This window comes from Musa acuminata, chromosome BXJ3-6, assembly GCF_036884655.1.
Source record: "Musa acuminata AAA Group cultivar baxijiao chromosome BXJ3-6, Cavendish_Baxijiao_AAA, whole genome shotgun sequence".
Lineage (NCBI taxonomy): Eukaryota > Viridiplantae > Streptophyta > Magnoliopsida > Zingiberales > Musaceae > Musa > Musa acuminata.
The window spans coordinates 8,066,848-8,088,438 of NC_088354.1; the positions used below are offsets into that span (position 1 = coordinate 8,066,848).

A 21,591-nucleotide genomic window follows, 5' to 3' on the forward strand; every position below is an offset into this window, starting at 1 on the left:
TACATATATTTAAATTTAATTAAAACTATTTTGTATATTAGTCTCAAGGTTGAAAAAAATACTCAGTCCTAAATATTTGAAGCATTACGATTATTTATTATTGTAGTATAAAGAGTATTCGATACATTCTCACTAGTAAATAAAATATATATATAGCAATTTTATGGCAGTAAATTTGTGCACACTAATTTTAAAAAGTACGTAATATTTTTTTCATCGCTAATAATATAAATATTATCATTTTGCATTTTACAATCGTAACAATAATAAGAATGGAAGTATTAATATATCTCACGTGAGTAGCACGGCGAATGGGAAACGAGCACGCGTTTCCTTGGAGAACGCTGTCCTTCGGGCCCCATTCGGACACCTTCCACCCCTCCATCGAATCCCTTTCGATCGATCTCCGCAGGAAGCGAATCGCAGCAGCAGATATCGCGATTCCAGAAGGCGCGCCGCCGCGATGGATACCACCGCCGATCACGGCGGCAAGAATGGCCCCGATGGCGACCGCTCCGCCAGCTACGCCCCCTACCCAAAACTCAGCCCGGAAGACATCGCGCCGCCCCCCGCGGCTGCCACCACCATGCCGCCCGAATCCAACCCCTATGTCGTCCCCTCCGCCGCTCCAGCCTCCTCCAACAGTACGATCGGTTTCCCCTCTCTCTCCCTCATTTTAGATCAATTGGGTTGCCCGCTCGGTCCTCGTTTGAAGGATTGGAATCTGTTGAATAGATACGATGGACACGGTGCGCGTTGTGCTCGAGAAATTTGGGAAGAAGGTCAATGTAGCAGCGAAGAAGACGGAGGATTTTGCCGGGGATTTTTGGCAGCACTGTAAGTAGTAAGATTCTGCTGATTTATCTTTCTTAGGAGGTGAACCATGTACTCTGTTCTTTGACCATTAATTAGGTCTAAGAAATATGGCGAGAGGATTACAAGGAACTTTCATATCAGTTCTGTGATGCACTTTTAAGGCTGTCTCCGATCTGGAGTTGAGAGGAGGTGACTCTTTGGTTACAGTTTTCACTCTGAATAAACACCACCAAGTTAGTAGCGCAAATGACTAAATGTTCCACTTTCTCTACCAATCTGAGAATAATGAATTAGGGGAACACTTTGGTTTGTAGATCTTTAGATAAAATCTGTAACCCTAAGATACTGGAATGTTGATAAAGATCATTTTGGCCAATGCTGATACAAAGTTCCTGTGACAAGTGAAATGTGGGAGAAAGTTGGCATCAACAATCAACTGTGGGTGACTTAGGATTACACCTGTATTCTAGCCTACATGTATTTCGTCGTATATTCTGATTACTGATGCAGACAGATCTAGTGATTCGATAGAATTCAGATAGAGATGAGGGAAGAGGATCATGAAATGGTTGGGGGCATGAATTAGTTTTCTGCTCAGGTTGAGGATCGGTCACTGCGACAAACATAAATAGGTTATTTGATTTATCTGGAATAAGGATAGAAAATCAATAGACAAATAGAAAACGTATACTCAAATAATATTTTTATATTATATTGATTTGGGGATATTTGATGCCTAAAATCTGTTGGAATTTTACAGACCAGCTGATAAGGGTAGTAAGGTCTGTGCTTGATGTCCTTGCTTTTGCTTACTTTATCAAGCATGAACTGGCTTCACAGTTATGTGAATGCTTTATCGTGCAGGTCCGGTGACTGTGTGCCGTCAAGATCTATGATCGATTCTTGATATGCATGCCCTTGTTTTTGTTTCCATTTGGTTTTTCTAATTTTTTCTGTTTGTGATTATTGATCTAATATTTTTCCTTGTTTCAGTGAAAACAGGACCTAGCATTGCTGATGCAGCTATGGGGAGGATTGCTCAGACAACGAAAGTCATAAGTGAAGGTGGCTATGACAATATATTTCATCAGACTTTCGAGACACTTCCGGAAGAGAAACTTAAAAAGACATATGTGTGCTATCTGTCGACGTCGGCTGGTCCTGTTATGGGGGTTTTGTACCTCTCTACTGCTAAACTTGCATTCTGTAGTGATAATCCTCTGTCATACAAAGTCGGGGATCAGACTCAATGGACATATTACAAGGTACTTCATAATCATTAGCATTTGCAACAAAGTTATAGAGACCACTGACAAGATATTGTGCCTTGAATATCTAATCTAATCCCAATAAGATATTGTGTTTGTGTACAATTTTTCTTGTAATTTTATCTCGATCTAGTTTGCTCTTGAATACGCCTTTCTATGTTGATGACCAAGGTTGGAACTTTATCTTTTGCGCAGAGGCCCGTCTGCTTCATCCATCTATAGCATCGATATCTTTGGCAAAGAAAAATTCCTATATGATTTATTGAATGCTCTTTCTTCAGTAATGCCTATACGATTCATAGCATACTTTTATTCTTGCGGCCCACAATATAAATGTGACCAGTGATGCTTCAGACCAAATATGTTAATACCCATGTTCCTAGATGTCTTTACCTTGACATTTCCATAGAATGTTATTATCCATTGATATAGTAATGAAATTTATCAATCAAAGAAATTTATATGAAGAATCGATTAAATTGACAATTAACTTGTATTTTAGGTGAAATAAAAAAATTTTCAGTTATCTATCATTGCTGTGCAAGTTTGACTTATTTGTGTGATACTTTTGATGCTTTAGTGTTTTCCATGATCAAGCTACTCCTCTTACCGTCAATTTTATCCTTCACTAATTTACTTTTGCCTTCCAAGAGGCAATTGTCTTGAACACAATGCAGCTACTCAGATATGTTTTGCATTTGGAAGACATCATTGGAGCTTTAAACTTACGCAACATGAGCATTCTCAATAAGATAGCAACGACAATAAAAATGTTACTCTCCTGTCATAGATTCTTTTTTTTTTTTTTGCTCTCTCTTTGGCACAAGATTATGTCATCTCTATGTTTATAATTTCACTAATACTTTTATGCTGGAGGGAGAAATAAGATCACTGTCGGTGGCTGCTCTTCACATAGATTACTCTGATTTTTCTCCTTTTGTCATCTATACAGGTGATAATTCCTCTGCATCAGATCAGATCAGTTAATCCAACAGCGAGCAACGTAAAGCTAGGCGAAAAATACATTCAGGTTGTCTCGATCGACAACCATGAGTTCTGGTTCATGGGCCTTGTGAACTATGATAGTGCTGTCAAAAACCTACAGGAAGCTGTGCAAGATGCCCGCATCTAAGTTACTCTGATCTTTTCTAAACCTGCACTGGCAATTTTCTTGAAGTTCCGCCTTCATCATCAAACGAATTTGTTCATTGTAAAAAATACCATGTGTTTGATTCCTCATCAAATAATCGTTGTTCTCGTTACTATGATTCTGATCAATTAGTGGTTGTATCATGCTCATTCTTGTCAAAAAAATCATTGTGCTTCAGAGGCAATTTCTGCCGGTTTGTCATCATTTATAACAGCCCGACCACTTCTGATTCAGACATCTAAACTTGTATACACTCTGGCGAAGTTATCACATCTAACATTGCATTCTTGATATATAGAAGAAGCCATAATTCATATCATTCGATACATTTATCATGTCAAAATAAGTCACCAAGAAGATCTAATTATGAAGCAAAATCAACATAACTGTGACCTATCTACAAGACTCCTAATATCGGTAGAACAAATATTATTATTCGATAAGATCACCATATTCTATCATGTTAATATTTTCTCACCAAGTAATTTAATATATTTTTTAATTCACTAAATTCGAATGCCTTATGAGGAGGGGTTTTTTTTCTATTTTAGGACGAGTGTTTTATGTCGTTAGAATAAATTTTGTGATATGGAATATTGATCAAATTAATATTATACCTATTATAATCAAAATCATAGGAAAATTTGTTCCAAGGTTAACCCACACCAATGATCAATGTACTAATTGGTCATGTCAGTAGCAAGTTAAATCAGTGAGCTGTTCCATCCATCCCTACGATGATAGGTGTTACACTCTATAGGCCCCCATGCAGAATATAATTATGAGGTTGAGAAGACAATAACAATTAGGAATGTGATTGACTGGGTTGCTGATTGACACTAATTTTATTCTCTGCTGCATCCTCCTCCAATTTGGTGTCACCACTTGTACAGGCACAATCATGCCAGGTTCTGCCACCAAATAGGTGTGGCCAGATCAACAGGGATTTGGAATCATTACCTGCGGTACCAATTGAACACCTCCCTACCATCCTTCCTGTCAATCACACACATCTTTCATTTCATGCATGATTCATGTACTGTGCTACTGTAGATCGCTCCATTTATAATGAACACAAGCATATGGGCACCTCTACCGATTTCAACCTCACCAAATGCATTCTATCAAACATTTATTATGCACAACACTCTGTCGAAAGCAGCGGTGGTAAAATCATTGCGTTCTTTTTCCTTTTTTAAGTTTTGTTCATTAGTTTCAGTTCATTAAAATTCAATCTCCAAAGATGATAAGAAGCCTCTTGAATATGCTACATCAATCTACGCTCTAAGTGTCTACCTAAACACTTTTCCCAAATATGATGACTCGAAAGAAAGAGGGGTAATAAATCGAATCAATTTTGTTGTGTTGGATTGAGGACGAAGATGGATGGCATGAAGATCCGGCTGTGGACCAACCGCATCGAACTACACTCTGGACAACAAACCGATCTCATTTCTGATGAGGGCGATCTGTATCTGCCCAAATTCTGCTACCAAACACATGCCTCGCTAGGGTTTGTGACTGCTAGTTTCAGAAGCATCCCTAAGGGCTGTGCAATCCCCGTACACGAAAAAGCCATCGTGTGCTGGAATCACAGGCCAATCATTCCACCATGTGGGCTTGGAAACGATACAAAACCCTAACCCTAGGGCACCATAAACAACAACAGTTCAGAGCGAACAAGAAATCAAAAGAAACAGAGAGGAGGAGCACAAAATTGGGTGGAGGCATACATACATTCCTAGGCACTCTGTGCTGGACAAGGGTACAGGTGTTTCTTGGCATCTGGTGGTGTTCACGGCAGCAGCATATGATTTCGGTAGATGGAATATGTTGACCGTCCACAGAGCGAACGAGCGAGCGAGAGAAAGAGACGGTTGGCGTTGTGATCGCATCAGGCTCCTCTTTTCCTTCACTGTCCTGTCACCCCGCTGCACGTGATTTCGTCCCTTCCACGCCCATCCTCTTATCTTAATCCAACATACATATATATGTAAATAAATAAATCGAGATAAATTATTTTCTATTAGATAAAACGATCTTAAGGGACATAATCAAACCACTGTGATCGATCGAGTATTTAATAATTAATTTTAATTTACTAAAAAATAAAATGGGGATCGGATGGAGTCAAAATGTTGACTGCAGTTCAACTTTGACCTCATCAAATCCCATTGATCGACTGTTCCACGCCTATGTCTTCAAAGACGCTCTTTTCGCGGAAAGCTCGACCGAGTGGGGCCGCACCGTCCGATCCGCGAGCGCGTGGTGGGTGGCCGAGTCGGGGCTGGCGGAACGAGTGCGTCAGCCGCACGCATGAAATCACGGCCGCACGTTTGCCCTCATCTCCCTCCTCCCACCTAACCCAATTCAAATTCCTTATAATAATAATAATAATGTACAATACAAAAAGGATAATAAGAATTGTGGTCGGAAAAAACGAGAGAAAAGAGAGAGGCGAAACGTACATGCAGACATGATGATCACTGTTCTCCTAATTTCTAGGGTTGATAAGGGGGCCTATGTGCCATGGAGACCAGACTTGGGTACCTCTATATCATTAATAATTTCCCAAAAGCATGTGGGTATATCAACCTCGATTCCCATGATCCCAATAATTATACATCTTTTATGGTCATCATAACTTAAAGAAATATTCTTGTAGCGTTGATTTGGGCACGGATTACTCGAATTATGTTGCGGTTTTTATGTCCCACGAGAACATCGGGGAACAGGAGGCATCCGCCGAGTCGAACGCGACGCTGATTCAGTCAATTTCGAGGCACCCGAAACTAGTTCGACAAAATTCCCCGGTGGCTGCCTTCGCCTGCCCGCGGAATAAAATACGCCAGAGATTCTCATGCCGACATCAAGCTCGAGGCTCACGTTGAGTCCCGTCATTAGCCTACTAATAATCTATGGAGATTAGAGGTGTTGTTTAGTGTTATATAGCCTTGTGGAATGGCAGAAGCAGCAGAGAAGAAGAAGAAGAAGAAGAAGACAACGTGGACAAGAATTGAAAGATTTGGGTGGCAATTCGCGAGGCGAACCGCCCAGTCCGTCGGGTTTGGTGGGCGTTTTGACCCTGTCACGTTAGGAACGCTCGCTGGGCGCGTCATGGGTGACATCGGCTGTGTTGGTTCCGGGGCGAGTCCGCGGGTTGGTGAGACCACGGGGGGAGGACGCCAAAGGCGGGTCCAGAATGGGGCCCATTGAGCGAGGCAGGTAGGCGAATAGGGGAGAGGGTACGTTTCCGACCAACCCACGTGACGAAAGCTGTGCCCTTTGGACGGGTGGGAATCACGTGGGATCCAATACGTCTTGCAATCAAAAGCTGCCGCGTGTCACTACGAAGCTCGATCCTGTTTGAGACGGGGACAGCCGATCCCGTGATTTCGAATCGGAGGCTGGAGTTAGTAGTACTCGGCAGAGACACGGGAGTTGGCTTGGCTGTGGGGAGACCACCACGAGCCACCGAATCACATAGGGCTTGGAGGAAGCCATAGCTTCGACAGGGAAAGAAACAAAAACCCCCCACCCCCCCTTCCTCCCTCGTCCTCCAGTGTCCAAACCTAACAGCTTTTCCTTAGGGATGATAATGACAAAACATGGTAGCTCTTGTTCTTGGTGCATCAAGCTCTCGTCCCACCCAAGGGTAGGGAGTCGTGGCCTCAACCTGCTGCATGAGCTCCGCATGAGAATCCAGATCTGCTGCACCCAGCAATCGACAAAACCATTAATCATCTTCATCACATCCGCAAAAGATTTGTTCCGGATGCATAATCTTACCCCTCGCATGCTGAAAATGAAACGATGGGGTGGGCCTTCGTCTTCTCATCTCAGCAGCTGCAGCAGGAGGAGGAGGAGGAGGAGTACACGCCTCATCGGCGGATGACGACGACGGCGGCGGCGGCCCTCAGATCATGATCCGACAGCAGATCCTACACGATCCGCCCGCGATTCTGTATGGCGACATCTTGTACTTGTCCGGGGGATTATAAATCCTTGGCGGTCAGCTAATCCGACCGCGGCGAGAATAATCGGCAGGGGCGGGACCACCGACAGTGTGCGTCGTCGACATCGGCAACTCCACAGTGGGTTGATTACAATCTTGTCCGGGGCTGCAAATCGAGTAGGCGCAGGGTATCAGGTGACGACGACGCCTACTGGCCATTACAAAACTCATCCTCAATTCTGCTCCTCTTCCCCGGTAGGCTTTGTAGGGAGAGCAACGACAGAGCTGATGCAGTGTCATCGATCTTCCATGGAATCGCGTGAACAGGGGGGATTATCCATGGCCCGAGCTCGTCTTCTCCCCCTCCCTTTAATTAAGTGGCATGCACAGGTTGTACTTGTACTAATCCTGGTTTTAGCTGGCACCGTGGTGGGTTTTGTCCAATGTCAGGTTGGTTTCTAGTGAAACCACTGCTGTGCCGCTGATTGCAGCGGCTCCAGTAATACTGTTCTCGGAAATCAGAGATGCCAGCATCGACATTGTTGTGAGCTGAACCAGAAGAAAGCAGATGTCGATCGATTAGAAGATTATATGTAAAACATGTAACAAGACAATATGCATGAATGAGAGTGAGAGTCAGAGATAACACTCGAGGAGGAAGGACAAGTGAGAGAGGAGTTGTACCAGCTCAAGCTAGGAGGTAGAGAGAAGCTCACATGAGCTCTAAATCCTACTGACCTCGCATCACTCTCACTGCAGACCAGCGGAATCTCTGACCCTGTTCAATTCTTTCACCCTCACCATCTCAGCATCTCATTTGTGATCTCACCAGGACCCTTTTAACCCTTCCTCCCTGTTCTGGATCTACCAGCAGATGAAACAAAACCACTGACTCACGGTGGCCCTTTGAGTTTTCTTTCTCCTATCCATCCATCAACCAGAAAATAAAAAAGGGATGGGGGAGGATGAGAGATGAGAGAAAACATGTACTTCCCCTCTTCTGCTTCTCACGTGGTAAGTTCAGAATTATATATGTTTTCTTCTTGCTTACCTTTGGGCCTTTAAAACCCCACCCTTTCCCTCCTCCTCCTCCTCCTCCCACCGAGACACAGATGTGCAGTGCCTGTGTGTAAACGAATCTGTGAGAGAGATGGCACTAGAAGCTGTGGTTTTCCCTCAAGACCTCTTCAACTATGCTTTCAAGGAGTGGTGCGCCAACACCGGAAGTGGAGGAGGAGCATGGGAGGAGAAAAGTATGGTGTTAGAATGTGAGATGGCTGGAGGTGGAGGTGGAGGTGGGACCTGGGACCCAACCTGCTCCTCCTTGGCACGGAATCTCCAGGATTGGAATGTGAATTCCTCGACGCCGACAGCAGCCGGTGCGCTCGCCGGGCCGGGGGGCCGAAGAAAGAGGCGGCGTACGAAGAGCATCAAGAACAAAGAGGAGGTGGAGAGCCAGAGGATGACCCACATTGCCGTGGAGCGCAACCGCCGGCGACAAATGAATGAATACCTCGCTGTGCTCCGCTCTCTGATGCCGGCTTCCTATGTCCAAAGGGTAATCCATTCACATCTTCCGCACCGTCACTAATGCATCCAATCTCATCAAGACCATTCACTGGTTGTTGAATGATAGGGTGATCAAGCATCGATCGTCGCCGGCGCGATCAACTATGTCAAAGAACTTGAGCAGCTCCTTCAATCACTGGAAGTCCAGAAACGGGTCAAGCAACAAGCGGATGCAGCCGGCGTTGCCGCCGCCTTTGCCGACTTCTTCAGCTTCCCCCAGTACTCCTCTTACTCACCCAGTGGCGGCACCACCGCCGGAGACGGTAGTGGCATAATTGACCATGATAGTATCTTCCGAAACACCGAGGAGATCGAAGACGACGAAGCAGCCGCCGCAAACATCGAGGTGACGATGGTGGACAGCCACGCAAACCTCAAAGTGCTCACGAGGCGGCGGCCGAAGCAGCTGCTCAAGCTGGTGGCCGGGCTGCAGAGCTCGCGGCTCCTGCCGCTGCACCTCAACGTCACCTCCGTCGACCAGATGGCCATGTACTCCTTCAGTCTCAAGGTACGCCGGACTCCACCTCCTTCCTCCTCGCCGGACCATTTGCCAGCCTGATGGAGTTTGTGTGCTCATCTCTGCGACGCCTGGCTTTGATCCGCAGGTGGAAGATGATCGTCACCACACGTCGGTGGACGAGATTGCAGCAACAGTGCATCAAATGTTAGGCAGGATTCAGGAGGAGGCAAAACTGTAGAATCTCTGTTGTCTTCTTGTAGCATGGAAAAGGGTGTTGATTGCATGAAATAATCTGGCCTTGTGATGTGCAGCAGCAGAAACTCCTGTTCACCATGAGATCTGCTATTGATGATAGCCTGAGTATGCTCTCTGCTTGGCCAAAAAAATATCTTCGACGGTCTCACTGAGAACACCCAACACAACGAGAACTCGGTCAAAGGCTGTGAAACAGAGGATCTTTGCATCTGAACATAAGCTTTTAGAATTTTCCTTGGATTGTTTTTCCTTCATTGTATCTGCTTTTGATTTCTGAGCTGCCACCAAAACCACATCAGATCCAATTATCTACCTTATTGGTTAATTTTTCTAGCTACATAGATTCACATAAAATCCTACGAAACAAATTAACTTAGGTACTCAACCAGAATGTTAGAATGATCTTAGCAACTATATTACAACACAACACTAGAGGAATCTTTCAAGAGCTCGAAAGTCTCTCTATGTGCTGGAAGCATATGGAGAAGATGGATGGCCATAAATTACATAACCAAAGACAGCTACATGCTTCAGTGGCATTCAGAAGGCGGAGAAAAGAAGATACATAGTTTTAGACAAGTTTCAGAAAGATGATAGTACCAATTTCAGCAGTCTCTGGTCATGTGGATTTTTCCTTTCTTTTGTTTGATGCAAGGACAATCGCAAAGGGGCTGAAGCAATGATTCAAAGGTGAAGAAACCTACAAGACATTTCACATCATGTAAGTGTTTAAAGCTATAAAAGAGTACTGCAACATAATATTTGCCCAAGTATTTACTGATGGGGAGAGAGAGAGAGAGAGATAGAGAAAGGAGGAACAAGGAGTCATTTCATGACTGATTTGGCTTCCGATGGATGTTTGAGCTGACCATGTTGGCAAATGGCCTCACAATTGTTCACATGTTGCTGATGTGCATACTGTCTGATTCTGTTCCCTGGCACACTTCATAATACTGGAGATCCAACGGAGGCCGAGGCAATCCTAATCGCTGTCCAAGCCACAAGCAAGAACAGCTGCTTGTCAGCTGATCGAACATGGAAAGGTTTGGTGCCTCTCCATTGTGTCAGCAAGAACCTAATAGTACTGTACCAAATCTAGTTGCGCTGTGTAGGGAATATAACTGTCATGCTCAACTGATAAAAATTGCATCTCCTCTACTTCATAGCATGCACGATGACATTCAAATCCAGTGATTCAAATACCTGTCACTTTAGCTCTTTCTGCAAAGATGTTGTTGCAGCTAAGTCGAAACTTTGACAACCAAATCTCATGAATCCTTTTTGAGATTCTAAAACTGATTAGTAGAACTTCAAATTTTAACTAGCTACATGAAAACAAGTGACTAGCAAAAAAATTTCCTAAAAAGTGCATGGATTCTAAACCAAGAAGACTAGAATGTATGAGAATACTAGTGTAAAGTCATATAAATAACCAGAGTGTAAATATATTTTCAGCATGGTATATAATTACCAGAAAAATACAAGAACAAGTACCTCAGGATCATCTTAGTCAAGAGACGAGATTGTGCACAGAACAATCAATACATAGCTACTTTTTGATACATCTGAACAACCAATATATATTCAATACAAAGTTACACTAAGCGAAGCTGAAGATTGAAAAGAGCAAAACTGAGTTCATCTCTTGGTTGGTGGTCTACTAAGTGGGAACTTACAAGCTTCAACAATGTAACTTTTCAAGAAGCAACAACATGAGCCACTCACAAGAACAGCAGGCAGATTATCTTTTTAAGATGTTACCAGAAAAACACAAGGACTGCATCATGTAACAAGATGCACCTTGGCTGAAATTTCAAGCTACTTTAATATACCAGCTTCAAAAACACAAGGACTGCATCGTGTATCACTAAAATGAAGAACCCATATAAAATTCAGAACAGCCACATGCTCTTTGAGTTGGCATAAAGAAAAGATAAAGCCACTCCGTATTGGTGTTATGTAGTCAAGGTTTCAAAACCAATCACATCTGTCATAAGTAAAATGATCTGAAGCCTACATGCATAGAACAGCATCAACGGCCTTTATATATGCATGGTTAAAAAAACTGAGGTACAAGTATGATTTCACCATCGAATGTGAAATAACTTAATAAAGACAGAGTGAATCTAGATATCCAACTCGCTGAAGATGGAGAGGTACAATAGGCGTCCTGAAAAGGCGGCAGATAGTCACCCACCGGCCTGACCTGGTGGCCCCCCCTGGGCGGTAGAAAACAAAGAGGTGGCTGAACAATGTTAATTGATCCATGCATTCCCCTAGTTTAGATCAAACCAAAACAACTTGAATGGCAACAGGATTCAGTGGAGGAAACCAACAAAGTTATAGGAGGAGAAAGTCAAGCCTGATTGAGATATAGGATATAATCAAATATGGTAATGGGCCTGCTCAATCGGTAGTTGAAGAGCATTATTAGGACCTGTCATTAAAAGAATCGATACTTCAATCATGCTTTCGAGCTGTACTGGCAAAAGAATTTGGGTCCTGAGAATTGTAGTCAGAACTGCATTTTCTTGTCCCACACATAGCCCTCTTTCAACAATTTTATCTCACTGACCTAATAAAATATCTTTACGGTTGGATATAAATTTATGTCCAAAAGGCTCCTAAGAATATGTAAGTGCTTTTATTGTGAGGAACGAACATACCTGGACAAACAATAAAACAAGGAATTCTTGGGAACCTTACAAGATTAAGAAGCCTCAAAACATCTCACTGACCTAATAAAATATCTTTACGGTCGGAAATAAATTTATGTGCATAAGGCTCCTAAGAATATGCAAGTGCTTTTATTGTGAGGAACAAACATACCTGGACAAACAATAAGACAAGGAATTATTGGGAATCTTACAAGATTAAGAAGCCTCAAAACACTATACGCTTGTTATCCAAGGGTACTGAATGTTGCTGATGCAGAAAGATGATCAATAAACAACACAGCATCATCTAAGACTGGACAGGACATAAAATTATTTTGGAGAAACTTTATAAAAGCTTGAAGAATCTGAACCAGATACGAAATGGCCAAGTCAAACCTTCCAAAAGGACATAACTGGATGTCAATATGCAACATGTTTTCTGGTACCTTCCAATTAGATGAATATGGTTTTAAATTTTGATTTGGTTTGATCAGCAAAGCATCTTCAACAAAACTCATCAATGTAACGCCATCTTGAAGACCAGGTAAATTCTAAGTATACATCGTCGTATAAAGAGAAAAAGGCACTGGTTATTCTATCAGATGCAGTATTCAAGGAGCTAACGCCCATAGAAACCTACTTGGAAAAGTTAGCCTACTTCTTCCACAATCAGCATCAGAAGCAAACAGTTACAAGCCACATAATCAATTATACTGAACCTTAAGGGTATTATAGGGTTGATCTCCATAATCCAGAAGTGGGAGAAAAAAAAAGATAAGAAAACCTACATCGTCGTATAAAGAGAAAAAGGCACTGGTTGTTCTATCCGATGCAGTGTTCAAGGAGCTAACGCCCGTAGAAACCTACTTGGAAAAGTTAGCCTACTTCTTCCACAATCAACATCAGAAGCAAACAGTTACAAGCCACATAATCAATTATACTGAACCTTAAGGGTATTATAGGGTTGATCTCCATAATCCAGAAGTGGGAAAAAAAAAAAAGATAAAAATTTCTTCATGATCATGAATGAGAACTTGATAAAGAAGTGGTAATATAAACATATTTCTCCAAAGTCCAAACTGAGTTCTTGGTAACTTAATGCAACAATTTTATTATCCTTCCAAAGGCAAGAGAGGATACGTTCCTCTACTTGCTTTCAATTTATAAAATCATTAGGAGATCAAATTACCATGAATCTCAACTTGAATAGATTTTCTAGATTCAACTATTATGATAGAGGGTCAAGCTTGCCAAAAATAATACTTATACAACTGAGGGACCAAGTACATATTTCATGAAGTATACACTACCTTATTTTTCATGCAGCTTGCATTTTGATTGCAGAATGCAGGCAATGATGCTTAGATGCATGAATGTGACCTAAATGTATCCAGGGCAAGGCAATTTACAATTCCCCGCTAGGGAGACCAAGCAGATCAATGGAAATGATCCAATATATCTGCATCAAATGGCTCACTAACCATGAAGCCTTTGTGCAAATGGCTCTGTTTCTCATTCTAAGAATAATGACATCCTTATTCCAATATCTTTCATTATGTACTTCACAATATGGTACCCTATACTTGATTTATGAACATTGTTACTTACACCAAATAGCAACATATTTTATTGAAGTCCATAGCAACATAGTTAATTTATGGAAATTCTGGTAAAGGGTCAACTTATAATAACTTTTATAATTTGACAAGAACTCCTCAAATTTTCACATATTATAGCTACTCCTGTGACACAAGTTGTTTCTTGAACATATCTCAAGGATGGAAACTATAGATTTAAGTTTTGGTTTGTGCCAATTTTATTGTATATTGTCGGCATTGTAAAGAACCGACTCCTGAGAGTGTACATATATTAATTTAACTTGCTATGGAACCTGTGTCAGTCAACACATTATGTTGGCACATCATCAACATGAACGGTGATGTGAATTTTAATATTAAAAACTAAAATAGAATCACAAATGATAAATAACTAAACTATCTGCTGGTACTTCAAAGATATTTACACTGTAAGAATACAGAGTATTTAGTCAATTATGAAAGTGACTTCAACAAGTACTAATTTTGCCATCAACAACCAGACATCAACATCAGTGTTAAACCATATTCTATTGCATTAACACAACCAATTATGCAAAAGTAAAACTAGTAAATCGCGATCACTAGAAAAAACTTTTCTCCGGGTCAATGTAACAGATAAACGTAGCTTTACTCTCAAGGAAACATTATGCATTATGACAATCAAAGTGTATCCTACACAGATTCCAAATATATAAAAATTTAAAATAAATGGTCAGCTTATAGTGAGTGCAGTGAATGAAAGGAATGCAGATGACTATGTACATGAAAATAATCAGCAACTTAGTCAACCAAAATATTACTACACCTAAAAGACAAGCAACATCTGCATTTAAACTTGACCTGGCATACATTTCAACAGCATTAAGTATATACTACATTATTTTGTATATGTGATATTCTACAGTCTACATTAATCTATCATTTCATCCCGAGGATCATTCATATATAAATCTTATCTCTCGTGTTTCTTTAATATATAATGTGTTTCCAAGCCACAGGAACTATGTGACAGAACCACCAGAGTCATCAAGTTAATTGTGATCCATATGTTTTCAGTGCCCCTGATGAACGTCCTTCGCTAAGAAAGAAGAATTAGATGAGAAAAAAAATAAGATTTAAAATTTTAACATTAATATCATTTAAGTAAATACACTGTAATGCAGTATGTGGCAGTGTTAGGTACACCTTTTCTGGAACCAACATGAAGATTCTAATTTAGTTCAAAATTAAAAGTTGAACTGTTCAACTTTCACATGCTTCAGTTTGGGAGAAAGAACAACTTTGCACTTATCAAGACAAAAACAAAAAAGAACATACCTACAAGGGTAAGCAAAGGAGTGAATGAGAGAGTTATAGAAGTACTTGGACCAGACCAAATCAGTAATTTTTTTTAAAAACCAAAGTACTCGAGAATATTGACCATTCAATAATAGTTTCATACCAAAGTAGAAACAATTGCTAGCAAAATAATGCTATCATTGGCTTATTAATCACAATACCTCACTAATCAGACACTTCATTGCATGAAGAGAGCCAAAAGATTAGCCTCAAAGGAGAAATTGATAATGATCATGCCTTATTTTGGATGTCTCCCATAGTTATTTCATATGCACTTGACGTGCTTATGTGACAATGCATTAACAACTGACATCAGAATAAAAGGCTTAATACTAGCAACAAGAATGTTCCAAACTTACCCGTAATTTTCACTAGTTTTCATATTCCATGCCAGAGTAAAAAAATTTAGATTAACAGTTCTAACTTACCATTAAGATAACTGACTTCTTCGCTAAAGTTCTCTATAAAATCTGTTCTCAGTATCAATATGTTTGCAAAGGCCTAATTGTAAGCGAAGGCTATCGGAAAGCCCACCCTAAATTAACAGCTTAGATTCTCCTGTTTTACACTATCACTACCATCTATACACAAGTCTGCCCAGTAATAATATACCATCCTTTCGTTATTGTTCCAACCATTTTCTATTAGTATGTTCAGGAAAACTTAGTGAAAATTGATACTTTTCAAGAAGCATCATGCCATACCATATCAAGGCATTGAGAAGAAAGGAAAAAGAAACGACGACAGGCTTCTGTATATGAATGTTAGTAGAAACTGGTCTTAAACAGTTTTACTTTGCCGGCAAGTCTACTCCATACAAATTACTGGAACAATTGATTCCTTGACAACAACCACCAAATCATGGAGAACATGGCACCAACAGTGGTGGATGATCACAAGCTTCATTCCATATCACTGGTCTATTAAACCTAAGCTATTTCCTGCTAAGTTAATGTCAACATGAAACTCAGGTCGAGCAGTATGCAGCTCATAAAATAAGTACAGATTAGAACAATTGAGAAGCTACACTTGGTATGCAGTTCATTCTCACTAAGAGCATAAATGACCAAACTGATAATAATTTTGCCAAAAAATTAACTCTGCAGTATGAGCAGAAAACCTTTAACAAATTCAGGCTAACGGATACATGGTGAACATAGCTAACATGCACCGACATCTGCTACTGCCGGAGTGGATATCGTTATTTAGGATACACGACAATTCTCAGCTCCATTTTGCTTTAGCAAAATATGTGATCAGACAAAAGAGAAGGTAAACTAGAAACACTGGAACCATAATAAATGAATCAAAGCCTTAAGTGCATTCATGAGTTTCATCATTAGAACATCCTGCTTCTCCCACAAATGCATGAACTACCAATAGCCACAATGAAGTAGACAAAGCATAAAAAAAAAGCCAACAAACTCACTTGATCAATTGGCATCAGAATCAGTGTAAAGTCCTTTACATTCTAGACATATATTCACAATTATGGACACTTAGCATCCAAGCAGATGCTCGACTTACCAAACCTTATCATCCATTTGTTGTGCTGCGAATTAAACCCAAAACTCTCTTCCAGCCTTAACCATGACCGATGCAACATATGTGACAAGGTTGGCATTCTATATTTCCGCTCGACACACAGATACTAGTACAGTGAAGCTCTTAACTAGCAGAGAACCACTGATATGTACAAAAATTCCCCATGTTATAAGCTTAATAACATACTTCGGTCATAAGGACTATTATAGTGGGAGAACTGAGCTACGAGCTCGCAAGTGTCTCGACAAGAAGAATTTCCCACTAGCACTCGATGAAGATATTTCAATTTCTTTCTGTAGGGAAGCAGTGCCACCAGAAGTATTACCCTCCTTTCTCCAGGTTCTGACATCCAACACCTCTCTCAGGGTGGGTTCCTTTGTGTGATCACTAAGACCTTCTTCCAAGTCTGGCCTATGCATGGGATGAGGAAGAGTGAATGAATCCATAGAAAACGATCGACGAATAGGTTGGAACCCTTGTTCCCTGACATCACTAGGCACTTGCAACTCAAAAGTTGGGATTTGATCGATCATGATCCGGTTTCCAGCTCCAAACTCCAACGAGTCCCCCTCTGATTCCACTTCCAAGGCGCCTTGACCAGTGTCCAATTGCTGGCCATCGTTTTGATGGCTATCCTCTAGAGCAGAGGGGACTGAATCTAGGGCGGAATCAGGGGAGGACAAAGCGGAGGAGAAGGAAGGTAGAGTACTCGCTCCAGGCTCGGAATCGATGGAGACGGAGGTTGGGAAGACGACGGGCGCACGGCAGAGGGGGCAATTGACGTGGGATCGGAGCCAAGTATCGACACAGGTAAGGTGGAAGGCATGGCCGCACTTGGGGAGGAGACGAACGAGCTCGCCGTCGCGGAGCTCGGAGAGGCAGACGGCACAGTCAGCGGGGGATTCCCCGAGGACGCCGTCGTCGGCCTTGTACGCCCACGCGGTGACGGCTCGGATGGTGGACTCATCGAGGCCGGTGGTCCTGATGTACCATACATGGTGGTCGATCTCGACGCCGCCGACGCCGTTCTCAGAGGCACCGAACTGTTCCTCGTCAGCGGCCGCCCTGCGGCGGCGGCAACGGCGAAGGAAGAAGAAGGTTACGAGGAGTAGGAAAGCGGCGGCGGCGAGGAGGGAGGCGGCGGCGATGGGGAGGGAGGGGAGCAGGGTGGAGTGACGGAAGCGGACGGTGGTGGAGGGTTCCTGAATGGGAGCAGGGGGTGGGGGCGACGGCGGGAAAGGAGGTTGGCAAAATTCCAGATTTCCGCAAGAGGAAGAGGACGCGTTGGTTGCCGAGAAGAGGAAGCGATTTCGGCGCAACGCCATCGCCCTGCCCATCCACATCCAACGCAGGCGCAGCTAGAAGACGCGACGATGACGACGACGGCGAAGATATAGGACGCCGGGGAGTCGTAGTTACTTGACCTACCACTTTTGGGAGAGAGAAAGAGGGGTGAGAATTTGAGAGAGAGAAAAGAAGAAGAAGAGAGTCACGTCCACGAGAAGGTGGGGCAGCGGTTCGGTGGTCAGACGGACCCTGAAGGGAGCCATCCATGGAACCCGCACGATAGCGAATGGTGAGCCGGGTAGGTTTGTGTTGTTGGATTTGGGGGTGGGTTGCGAATCGCCTTCGACTTCGGTTCGCCCACCACAGTTGGTTGAGAAGCGGACGGGCAAGCAATAATCACAAATTAAATGGGGGGTGTGTGTGGGAGGGAGTAACAACGGATTTATGTTCACCGGGAGCGATGGCGACCCTACTCAACTACTTCTTGTTTTGGTATGTCGTTAAGTTAGTAAGTATAACTAATCTTCCAACAAATCTTGGCTATATATATATATATATATATATATATATATATATATAGACTCATCCAAGATATCTTATTGAATTTTATTATAAAAATTCATTATTGACTCATCAAATTCATTATTGACTCATCCAATTCATTATTGACTCATCCAATAATCACAAGATATATTGACTCATCAAATTCATTATTGACTCATCCAAGATATCTTATTGAATTTTATTATAAAAATTATTATAAAAATGATTTTTGCCATAAAGAAATTTTGTCATAATTTTTTGACAGTCCACTGATGTGTACCAACTTGAATAATGAAGAAATTTTATCAAAAAAATTTTGGGCATAATTTTTTAGATAATTTATCAGAAAAAATCTCTAGTATCATGTTGTCTTTATAATGGGCTTTTATTGATGGATACCTTTTTTTATTTCAATAATACCTTTGATTATGTTATTTCAAATCATAGATCAATGAGTCATTTAATCCTGAATGTTATGATTTAAGTCAAGTTGATTCAAAGCTATCAAATCTATGAATGAATGTAATACCAGTGTAACCAAGACATTTTTATCAATCCAATCTAACCTTCTATAGAATTACTAACACATGATTTTAATATATTTAATATCAAATTTTTCTTATTTTTTATAATTTTATGTTGAATACATTTTTAAATATAATATTTTTAGGTTGAATCGATGATTAAATGTAACTCATTGAATTTTCACTATATCTATCCAAACTTTTTTAAAATTACTAATGTGATATAATAATATGCTTAGTATTTTTTTTTTCTATGAATTTAGGATGATTAACTTTTAAAATAATTGTTTTAATTAAATCTACGATCAAGTGTAACTCTTTAAATTTTCATCAAACCTATATAGACTCTTTGGAACTACTAAGGTAAAATAATAATATATTTTAGTATCATTTTTAAATGTAAATTTAAGATAATTAATATTTAAAATAATATATTTTATTTGTTATATATACGATCTAAGTGTAATTTGAGTATACCGACCTTTTTAGGTAAACTACAAGGAGACGAAGGAAGAAGAGAGGAGATGAGGGATAGAGCAATATAATGAGGAGGAGGTAGAGGAGGAGAAAGCCAAGCAAAAGAATGAAGAGAATAAAGCTAATAAAGAGGGATAGGAGGCGATAAAGTGGGAGGAGTAGCAAAGGTGGAGTGAGAGGAGGAAGTCAAAGTGAAGGTGAAGAAGTTGAAAGTAATTATAAAAAAAACAAAATATACTATAAGATACAATTAAATCAAATTAAATAGTTAAGATTTAATTTAAATCAATATGATCCGATTCATCTAAAAAATTTGATTCAATTAAAAAAATTAATTCAAACCTAATCAAAGATTATAATTATCTTTTTTATGATTTTAAAGATATTTTGATCGAAGCTCTAAAAAAATCAAAGTAAAAAAATTAAATACTTGAACATCATATGATAAAAATTTATTATTAATTTTTTTGATAAATTATCCTAATCTTTTTTATTGGAGACGAGACATGCATTTTTCAACTCAAACTATAGTTACACAATGACATGATTTGATTTAAAAGAACTAAATGATCATAATGACACGTGATAAACTGATTGGATTTAAAAGGGTTACGACACATGGCATGACATGGTCATAATTGCATAAACCGATTCGATATCATTGAAGTGAGACATGTCATGTTTTTTATATGAGAGAATCCTATATGCTGAGACATACAAACGTCATGACATGGTTCATAATTGCATAAACCGAGTTGATTTCAAAGGGATGCCGAACGACTTGATTCCCGAAATGAATTGCACACACAGCAATCAACACTAGCCCACCGCAAAACAGCAAACAGTCGCCATTTATAATGGCATGAGGTACGTCAATCCCCAACATGCCGGATCCGATAGGGTCATGCACAGCTGATATGTCCAGGTTCAGACCAAATGAAATAGTGAGGTCTGAGCTGGGAGCGCAGTGGCCGCCGCTCCTTCGCCTCATCCTGCGCGCATTCCACACCCGCTCCTTGCAACTCGCCCTGTAGCCATTCCTGCTGCCACCACCACTACATGATGCAAGACCTGACATCGTCATCCGACCGCCACAGCTGGACTTCACTGAGGCCCCCCGCTGACACGACCCACGTGTCCCAGTCAGATTCCCCATCCAAACAACGACACGCGTCCCTCCAATGCCCAGAGCACGGGGTATAACGGTAAAACAAAGAGAAGTATCCACTACAAAGCAATGGTACAGCCCGGTCACATGTCTACCACCAGAGTCAAATAACAAAGCAAAAAATTACAAACCATAGCAATCATTATAATAATAGTACAACATCATGCGAGAAAAAAAAAGAGATCGTCCGATCAACAATCGACGGCTGAGAGCGAGCCCAGCGGAAATGACGCCACCTAGAGCGCGAAGGTGGCGACCACGGCGCACACCACGGCGATCCAGCCGACGGTCGTGGAGGCGGCGACATTGCCCGACGGTGTCGAGGTGGGGGACGAGGTAGGGGGCGTGGAGATCGGAGAGGTCGGGGAGGAGGGGGATGGTGTGGCCGGTGGCGGCGCGGGAGGGGACGTGGCGGGAGCCTCCGAAGGGGGGGTGGAAGCAGGAGTGGAAGCCGGGGGTGGGGCTATGGGCGTCACGGCCGGCGGCGAAGGGACGGGAGCCACGGCCGGAGGGGTGACGGGGGCGACGGCGGGGGGAGTAGTCGGCGCCGGGGACGGAGGCTTCACGGGGGCGGGGCTGGGGCCCTGCGCCAAGGAGGTCACGGCGAGCAGCGCCAACGCGGCAGCGAGCACAGCGAAGCGAAGGGATGCGGCGGCCATGTCCACCGCCGGAGATCCCGCAGATCCGAGCCGAGATCGGGCAGCAAATACTTTGGAGAACTTAGCTAGGGTTTGCAGTGTGAAGAGGCGAAGAGGGGTCGCGAAGGGTTATATAGAGGGAGAGAGCGAGAGTGCGAGGTGCGGGAGGTAGGCCTATCAAACCCCGAGAACACGACGCCAGCCGTTGGATCTAATTAGGTACGGTTCAGATCCTTCGATTCCTTTCATCTGCTACATCTATTGTTATTCGGTTGGTAACCGTCCGTTGAAGAAGGGACGGTGATCGATTACATCAACGAGTTCGCCGTGTGCGGGAATAATA

General features: G+C 41.9%; 4 protein-coding genes and 2 long non-coding RNA genes across 7 annotated transcripts; 2 read left to right on the forward strand and 4 right to left on the reverse strand.

Moving 5' to 3' along the window:
* Positions 1 to 346: 346 nt before the first annotated feature.
* On the forward strand, positions 347 to 3,346 carry LOC135640238 (GEM-like protein 1). Its single transcript, XM_065154498.1, has 4 exons — positions 347 to 644; positions 736 to 837; positions 1,810 to 2,081; positions 3,037 to 3,346. The coding sequence occupies exons 1-4, from the start codon at positions 464 to 466 to the stop codon at positions 3,214 to 3,216; spliced, it is 735 nt and encodes a 244-aa protein (XP_065010570.1). The 5' UTR covers positions 347 to 463; the 3' UTR covers positions 3,217 to 3,346.
* A 1,221-nt stretch (positions 3,347 to 4,567) lies between these two features.
* Positions 4,568 to 5,182, reverse strand: LOC135640239 (uncharacterized). The gene is made up of 2 exons (XR_010497212.1): positions 4,972 to 5,182; positions 4,568 to 4,879 (listed from the first exon to the last, which is right to left on the reverse strand). It is a non-coding gene; the product is annotated as an uncharacterized LOC135640239 (long non-coding RNA).
* Positions 5,183 to 6,553: 1,371 nt separating this feature from the next.
* LOC135640311 (uncharacterized) lies at positions 6,554 to 10,211 on the reverse strand. Of its 2 annotated transcripts, none has more exons than XR_010497262.1 (4): positions 10,074 to 10,211; positions 8,504 to 9,751; positions 7,024 to 7,738; positions 6,554 to 6,945 (listed from the first exon to the last, which is right to left on the reverse strand). It is a non-coding gene; the product is annotated as an uncharacterized LOC135640311 (long non-coding RNA). The 2 variants fall into 2 exon arrangements; XR_010497263.1 differs by having other exon boundaries at positions 7,874 to 9,751.
* LOC103987447 (transcription factor bHLH96) lies at positions 8,340 to 9,706 on the forward strand. The gene is made up of 3 exons (XM_009405756.3): positions 8,340 to 8,747; positions 8,826 to 9,266; positions 9,364 to 9,706. The coding sequence occupies exons 1-3, from the start codon at positions 8,340 to 8,342 to the stop codon at positions 9,454 to 9,456; spliced, it is 942 nt and encodes a 313-aa protein (XP_009404031.2). The 3' UTR covers positions 9,457 to 9,706.
* A 6,260-nt stretch (positions 10,212 to 16,471) lies between the features above and the next one.
* Positions 16,472 to 18,069, reverse strand: LOC103988327 (RING-H2 finger protein ATL52). Its single transcript, XM_009406871.3, has one exon. The coding sequence runs from the start codon at positions 17,952 to 17,954 to the stop codon at positions 16,815 to 16,817; it is 1,140 nt and encodes a 379-aa protein (XP_009405146.3). The 5' UTR covers positions 17,955 to 18,069; the 3' UTR covers positions 16,472 to 16,814.
* A 2,573-nt stretch (positions 18,070 to 20,642) lies between these two features.
* LOC135641115 (arabinogalactan protein 1-like) lies at positions 20,643 to 21,361 on the reverse strand. Its single transcript, XM_065156169.1, has one exon. The coding sequence runs from the start codon at positions 21,267 to 21,269 to the stop codon at positions 20,847 to 20,849; it is 423 nt and encodes a 140-aa protein (XP_065012241.1). The 5' UTR covers positions 21,270 to 21,361; the 3' UTR covers positions 20,643 to 20,846.
* Between the last annotated feature and the right edge of the window lie 230 nt (positions 21,362 to 21,591).

What these genes read in the sequence shown, in the direction of transcription:
- LOC103988327 (XM_009406871.3), bottom strand. Translation starts at nt 17,954, where the DNA reads ATGTGGATGGGCAGGGCGATGGCGTTGCGCCGAAATCGCTTCCTCTTC.
- LOC103987447 (XM_009405756.3), top strand. Translation starts at nt 8,340, where the DNA reads ATGGCACTAGAAGCTGTGGTTTTCCCTCAAGACCTCTTCAACTATGCT. An exon ending in CGGCTTCCTATGTCCAAAGG is followed by an intron (nt 8,748 to 8,825) that starts GTAATCCATTCA and finishes GTTGAATGATAG; the next exon opens with GGTGATCAAGCATCGATCGT. An exon ending in TGTACTCCTTCAGTCTCAAG is followed by an intron (nt 9,267 to 9,363) that starts GTACGCCGGACT and finishes TTTGATCCGCAG; the next exon opens with GTGGAAGATGATCGTCACCA.
- LOC135641115 (XM_065156169.1), bottom strand. Translation starts at nt 21,269, where the DNA reads ATGGCCGCCGCATCCCTTCGCTTCGCTGTGCTCGCTGCCGCGTTGGCG.
- LOC135640238 (XM_065154498.1), top strand. Translation starts at nt 464, where the DNA reads ATGGATACCACCGCCGATCACGGCGGCAAGAATGGCCCCGATGGCGAC. An exon ending in CGCTCCAGCCTCCTCCAACA is followed by an intron (nt 645 to 735) that starts GTACGATCGGTT and finishes TCTGTTGAATAG; the next exon opens with ATACGATGGACACGGTGCGC. An exon ending in CTCAATGGACATATTACAAG is followed by an intron (nt 2,082 to 3,036) that starts GTACTTCATAAT and finishes TCATCTATACAG; the next exon opens with GTGATAATTCCTCTGCATCA.